The 6,613-nt window shown below is 47.8% G+C and overlaps 1 protein-coding gene across 1 annotated transcript; it reads right to left on the reverse strand.

Annotated features, from left to right (window-relative positions):
- Positions 1-576: 576 nt before the first annotated feature.
- LOC309813362 (small ribosomal subunit protein eS10) lies at positions 577-6,395 on the reverse strand. Its single transcript, XM_082638188.1, has 6 exons — positions 6,319-6,395; positions 5,319-5,468; positions 4,924-5,095; positions 3,352-3,429; positions 1,307-1,362; positions 577-671 (listed from the first exon to the last, which is right to left on the reverse strand). The coding sequence occupies exons 2-6, from the start codon at positions 5,466-5,468 to the stop codon at positions 630-632; spliced, it is 498 nt and encodes a 165-aa protein (XP_082494314.1). The 5' UTR covers positions 6,319-6,395; the 3' UTR covers positions 577-629.
- Positions 6,396-6,613: the final 218 nt, after the last annotated feature.

Genomic DNA, 6,613 nt, shown 5'->3' on the forward strand with positions numbered 1-6,613 from the left:
CTGGATACTTACATGACACTGGCCCCACCAAGAGAAAACTAACACACCGTTCTTGCCCATGTACTCATGTCGTATGCTGGGTCATCACTGACAAACCCCAGGAAAATGGGACAGTGGATTTCCCATTTTCAAGGAGCCCTGGTATAGCAAGACCTCCAGTTGTCTAGTATTCCTGGGGGGAGGCTGGGCAGTCCCTTTAGGGTGATTTTTTTGTGCAATGTTTTCTCCCCGATTCTTGAAAACCCTGAGCTTGGAAGATTGATGATTCCAGGTCCAGAATAGCAACTTTCCCACCATACAGAGCTGAGCCAGCATGGCTGGTGTGGTAAAGACGCCCAGCTTTCCAACCACCTCCCAGAACGGTTAACCACACGGGACAGGACCCCACAGGGAGGCTTATGCTGGAGCAAAGAGGGCCCAGGTCAAAGCCAAGTACTGCAGCTCTAACAGCAACAAGTGATGTCACCCTGGTTAAGGACAACTCCCAAAACCTACCTGGTCTTACCCCACTTAACCCTCTGATCCTTAAACCAGTCCTGTTCAGGCTACATAACGCACAAAACAGGGCACACAAGATTAATCTTTTCTGGCTACACGTTTATTCAACACAAAACAATCTCTTCCAAACTTTACTGAGGTGGCTGACCACGTCCACGACCAAATCCGCCTCTCTGCAAGAGAAAGCACATGACATCAGCATAAGTGGTATGCCGGGCAGCAGGCCTCATCATCATTGGAGAGGTCCCCGTATGTAAGGGCTCAGAAAACCCAGCCCTGCCTCTTACAGGCTCTGGGGCCACATTCACCTCCTAGGCCCATTTCCTGCTGCCTAGGACAGCTGCTGTCCCAACAGTGATACACCATCCCCGGGGTTAATCCTTTACTTGGATTAACTAGTCTCACAACTACCTTGAGATAGCTACTACTTTATAGATGAGATAACAGGCACAGAGGGGCACCTGCCGAAGATCACACCATCTGGAGTCTAGAGCCTGCTCAATCTCCAGTGTTCAGGTTTCAACCCTGTTTTGGTTCACGAAACTAATCCAGGGAGCCTATGATGGCCGTTAATGAACTAGAAAATACCACTATGCCTCATGAAGTATTGATCTGTGAGACGTGTTTCAGTAATTTATATATTTACAGATGTTTGCATACTGTGCCTTAATACAAAAACCTATCTGGAATATGTGTTTGGGAAGAGGGGTGGGACCCACCGCACTATACTGCATCTCTGGACATGCAGATCCAAAGGGCTGAGACCAGAATAGTGACTGCTTATGAAGAGCAAAAAGGGGATACTTACAAACTGGAATTCGGTTGCTGACCCAGCCCCGGCCTCGGCTTTCTTGTCAGCACCAGCTGGAATGAGAAACACCGATTTAGATTCATCATATGATCTGATCCACTACAGAACAAGGACAAGTCACCCAACCCCACCTTGCAAGAAAAGCCATGTCAGCAAAGGTACCATGAAGTACAAGTAAATTATAACCTGCAGTGGGGAAACATCTTCTGAGCCACCTCTGCCCCATCCCTTAAGGCAGCCTTCCTTATGTCACCTTACAAAACTCACAGCCCAAACTATTACCTCCTCCAGGAAGGCTGCCTTGACCATGAAGTCTGGATTATGTGCACTTCCTATATGGCACTTCCCATCACTGAGTTACTTCCATGCTTCAGACCAGCACCTAGCTCAGAGGGAGCTCAATGAAGGGGGAACTAAGAGGTGAAGGGCCCACAGAAGCAAAAAGCAACTTTATTATGACCAAGGGAAAGTGGCAAACAAGATGAAAGACCTAGTGCTGCTCTGTCCTATATGTCAGCCACTAGCCCAAATTGAGATGTGTGCAAAATACCCATCAGATTTCAAAACTTGAGAATGCAAAATATCTCATTAATGTTTATACAGGTTACATATTAAAATATTTCAAAATACCCTGGGATTAAAAAAAATTAATATCCACATAAACCATTTCTATTTGCTTTAAATGTGACCACTAGGAAATTTTACAATTCACATTTGAGGGGCAGGGCTAACAGTCAGTGCGGTTTCAGCAAATCTTATTCAAATCGGAGCTCCCCTTTGGCCCATTTCAGACCACACCCACCATAGGCTCCTGTCTGCTCACCCCCTGGCCCTTTGACCAGAGCCACAGTATCCCCCCCAACTCCGTACCTTTGTTCATGCCGATCTCTCCCTGAAATGCTCACTCCCCCACCCTCAACTTGAGGACCAACTGTCACATCCCCTGGCTGATTCCTCGTGTGGTTTGACTTCTAATAAAAGTGACCACGAACTTTCTCTGAACTGAGAGCCTGTTTGCTGGAGGATATCTTTCTTACTACTATCCTATTAGCTATTTAGGTTAACTGCTCACTTCTATCTCACATCTGAAGAATCAGGCACAAGTAGGAGGCAAGAGCAGTAAAAGTTAGTAAAAACTCCCTTTACACCTTTCTTTTATATCACAATTAACTGCTTCTGCAGCAAGGACAGAGTCTCTTTAAAACAAATTGAATGGCTCCCCATCTTATTCCAGAGTAAAATCCCAAGTCATACCATGGCCCACAGAACTATGAGACCCACATCCTTATCTGACTCTCCCACCATCTTCTGTTTAGACAAGCCAGGTGCCTTCCCCATAGGACCTTTGCCTGTAATGCTCTTCCCCCAGGTAGCCTCACCTCCTGCAGATGTTTGCTTCAATCTCACTTCGACAGAACTTTCCCTAAAAATCCAATTGGAAACCGCACACCCCCCGCCCCCATAGCACCCACGATGGACATGATATATACTTATTTTTGTTTATCCACCCCCTACTACTAAAATGCAAGTTCAACAAGAGAAGGGCCTTTTGTCTCTCATGTACACTACTAGCCCCCCAGTTCCTAGAATTGTGTCTGGCATACCATAGGCACTCAGTATGTATCTGCTGAATGAACAGACATCTGTTTTTCCCATCAGTGCAAACATGTGCTATTTAAAAATAAGATTTTACACTATTTTTGCAATAAAAAAGCAACAAAGGTGACGTGAGTGGGCCCTGCCCTCAAGCACAACACAGGAACACAACTACAAAACAAAGCAAGCATGTTGCTTTCCTAAAAGTCTTCAGTTTTGCTCTAAAGGTCTTCAACTAAAGTCTTTGGTGTCCCCAGCTCAAAGGGCTTTCCTTCTAATCCCCATCCCTGCATAAGACAAAAGTACAAAGGACTCCAGCCGGAGATGATCTGAGATGAAACGAAGGATCTTTACTGGTTACCTTGGCATCTACAAGGGCCGAGCCCCAACCAGAGTAGAATCCCAAGATTCTACCCCAATACCCAGATACAGATGATGCTACTCACAGGGCACAGCGCTTCGTCTGTAGGTGTCTCTGTCGGCTTCCCCTCTTGTGAGTCTTGCAGGTCGCTCTCCTTCCAGACCTACACAAATTAAACCACGGTATGAACACAGGGCAACGTGGGAACTGTCCCCTTCAGGCCAAAAGAACGAACTGCTCTCCATTCTCACTGGGCAACACTTAGTTATGATGGGTTAATGGGAACAGGAACCCCTACACCCAGAACTGTCAGCTAGAAACTTGCCATCGCTGACGTTTTGGCTCCTCTAAGACCTAGGAAAACGCACATCTTAATTAAAATGTCATACACCTGCAAAAAGTTTGCTTTCTTCTACTGTATTTCTCAGCATAAACAGACATTTTCCAATTCCTTGGCAAATTAAGAAATCCAGCCATTTCTACAAACATTTGAATAGCCAAAATTTTGAAACTGACTCATCTCTGAAATAGAAAACTTCCTGTGCAAACAGGAAAGGAGGCACCATAAGCTGCAAGCCCCACCTCCAACATAAGTATATAAATACAGAGACCACTGAGAATCCTCTAGTTCCTCCTCGCGTCTCGCTAGGTTGTGGGATAACATTCTCACAAACACTGAAAGGTTAATCTAGTATTCTCTCTACCTTGTTATGCTGGAAAATTACCTATAGAGTTCATGATTTGAAAATGGACTTTTTTAGATTGTATCTGTAGTAAGTGGCCAAAGTAAATAAACGCCAGGCCCCACCTATGGCAAACTGGAATCTGTGTGGGAACAAACAATGGCATTGGCAACACTCCCATGCCCCCAAAGATTCCAAGATGCAGTGAAGAACCTTTGCTTTAAAGATATGTAATCCTGCCTAACCACCTAGGGAGCTTTCATAAAAAATGCAGATTCCTGAGCTCCATGAAGTGCCATTCCAGGGGACCTGACAGTCTGATGATCATCTGTTTTTAGGAATCTCTGCATCTCACCTCATCAAACTCACAAACTGCTCCTCCTACAAAGTTCCAGTGACAAGTTTTTTCAAAACCTAAGGAAAAGGAACCATAGCCCTGACAAGTGCCAACTGTAAGCCAACAATGACCTCGAGTCAGAAGGTAATTCCCCACACACAGACCCCTTGCACACTGCTAATATACACACACGCACTCTCTATATCCATTCTCCCCTATCTGTCGTGATTATTTTTGCTCCCATTGCCAAGAAACTCTAGACAACTCTTCATTTATTTCACATGGTAAACAGCTTTGCTTTGGATTTCTTGGCGGGGGTGGGATAAGCCTCTCGCTCTACAGGAAAAATTTCAGGAGAAAATTTCAGTAATACTCTACCACATTTATCTTGCCACAGACTAATATCATGTGTTTAATGCCATTTCTAGGAATTGCCTAAAGACCTGAGTCCAGTTCCATTAAAGGTTCTAGGACTTGACCTAGGTCTTGCGTGCCAGAGTCCCTCAAAAACTGATTCCAATGTTATATTACTAAGACCACCTCCATGCCCCACACAAAAAAGCCCACTGTTTCACCTCTCTCCCCAGAAAGAGCAACTTCAGAGAATGCCTTCAGAGGCATTATGTGGGCACTATACCTTTGGGCCGCGGCCTGCCAGTCTCAGGACGACTGCGGCGCAGGGTGGCAGGCACGATTTCAGGGGGCAGGTGGAGGTAATCTCGGAGATACTGGATACCCTCGTTGGTTAGGTACCAGTAGAAATGTCTCCAGGCAAACTGTTCCTTCACGTAGCCTCGTGATTTGAGAGACTGTAAGACAGAAAACCACAGTTAAGACATAACTAGAGGCAAGAAAAGCAGCGCAAATGGGAAGCTAAACTTCACAGTAGACAAATTTTCACGGTGTATCTACCTCTCAGCCCTTCAAGGCAGCAAGCAGCTCTGGCTGTCCTGACCTCTCCTTGGAATTTGCCTTGAACACCAGTGGAAAATCCCTCCATCTGCACCCCACTCCAGCAGCCCCCCCGGCTACCTGCATGGCCTTCATGACATGAAGATTGGGCACATTCTTGTCTGCCAGCTCGGGGTGCTTAGGCATGTGGACGTCCTTCTTGGCCACCATCACTCCCTCCTTAAAAAGGAGTTCATAAATGGCAATCCTGTTCTTCTTGGGCATCAACATCTGCAAGAAGGAAGCGATTACCAAGAGCATTTTTGAGCAGTGTGGCCACGGGCCAGTAACCCAGTTCATCACCCCCAAAGACCACACACACACACACACACACGCACACAAATCACTGTCCAATGGACTGAAATCTCAAAAACACCATGAAAAACAAGAATTCAAACTCCGCTACCTTAAGTCCAACGGTGACTAGTTCCCTCCCCCACCCTCGAGAACACGATTCAGGTGAGAAATTGCCAGGACGTTAAAATAAAACGAGGAGGGAGGTACATACTCGCTGCAAGACGTTCACACTCACAACAAAGGTATAAAACGGGAAGCAGACCTTGTATGCTCGGACTATTTGGGGACCATCAGCAACAGTACCTAATGCGGAATGGAAGCGGCGGTACCTTCAGGTGCGCGGGAAGGACCCAGAGGAAGGCCCTCGATTCATGACAGGCCGCTGACCCCAAACCAAAGGGCTGAAACCTTCACAGCCTACCGCTCTTCTCCCAAACTAAACTTCCATGACCAAGCAAAGAAGCAACTCAGGGTGCGGGATTCTACCCCGAAAAACAGCGTGCAAGAGGAGCACAGTCTCCATAGCCTCGTCCGGATCTTCCCCGCCACTCAAGGGCTTCATCCTCCTCTCCCCTCCGCCTTCCACTATCGGGACGCCAATCTTCGCCTGCCAGGGCCCCACTACCCCGCGAAGTGCGCCCCTGGCCCCTCTCATTGCTCAGAAATGGAAGTGAGGGGAGCGGGAGCGAGCAGCCTCCGCCACAACCCCGGGGAGGAGCAGCGACTACGGCGGCGAGAGGGCCAGGATGGGGGCCGATGGAACCCGAAAACCAGAGGAACTCACCGCGACGGCTGCTGCGTCCGGGGCCGGAGCTGGAAAGGAAGGGGTATGTGCAGCGCGGCGTCTCTTCCGGGCTGCCGTGCCCCGCCCCCTGTCAGGACCCGCGCGCTGCCTGAGGTGGCCTCGGCGGTGCCTGAGGGACTGGCGTCTCCGGGCTACCGCGAACCCTGGCTGCCTTGAGGACGAACGCACGTGGAAACCGCCGCTGGAGGCTTCTGACCCTGCGTGCTTTATCAATAAATGGTCACTTTTATTGCGTGGGCAGGCCTTTTAGAAAGTCGCTACGTCTTTCTTTTGT

Source organism: Mesoplodon mirus (assembly GCF_964341445.2).
Source record: "Mesoplodon mirus genome assembly, chromosome: 12".
Taxonomy (NCBI): Eukaryota; Metazoa; Chordata; class Mammalia; order Artiodactyla; family Ziphiidae; genus Mesoplodon; species Mesoplodon mirus.

Bases quoted from the DNA above. Each gene is read 5' to 3' on its own strand.
- LOC309813362 (XM_082638188.1), bottom strand. From the start codon at position 5,468: ATGTTGATGCCCAAGAAGAACAGGATTGCCATTTATGAACTCCTTTTT. The intron at 5,096-5,318 runs GTAGCCGGGGGG...TCTGTCTTACAG, and splicing joins ATGTCATGAAGGCCATGCAG to TCTCTCAAATCACGAGGCTA. The intron at 3,430-4,923 runs GTATAGTGCCCA...TAATTTGTGTAG, and splicing joins TGGCAGGCCGCGGCCCAAAG to GTCTGGAAGGAGAGCGACCT.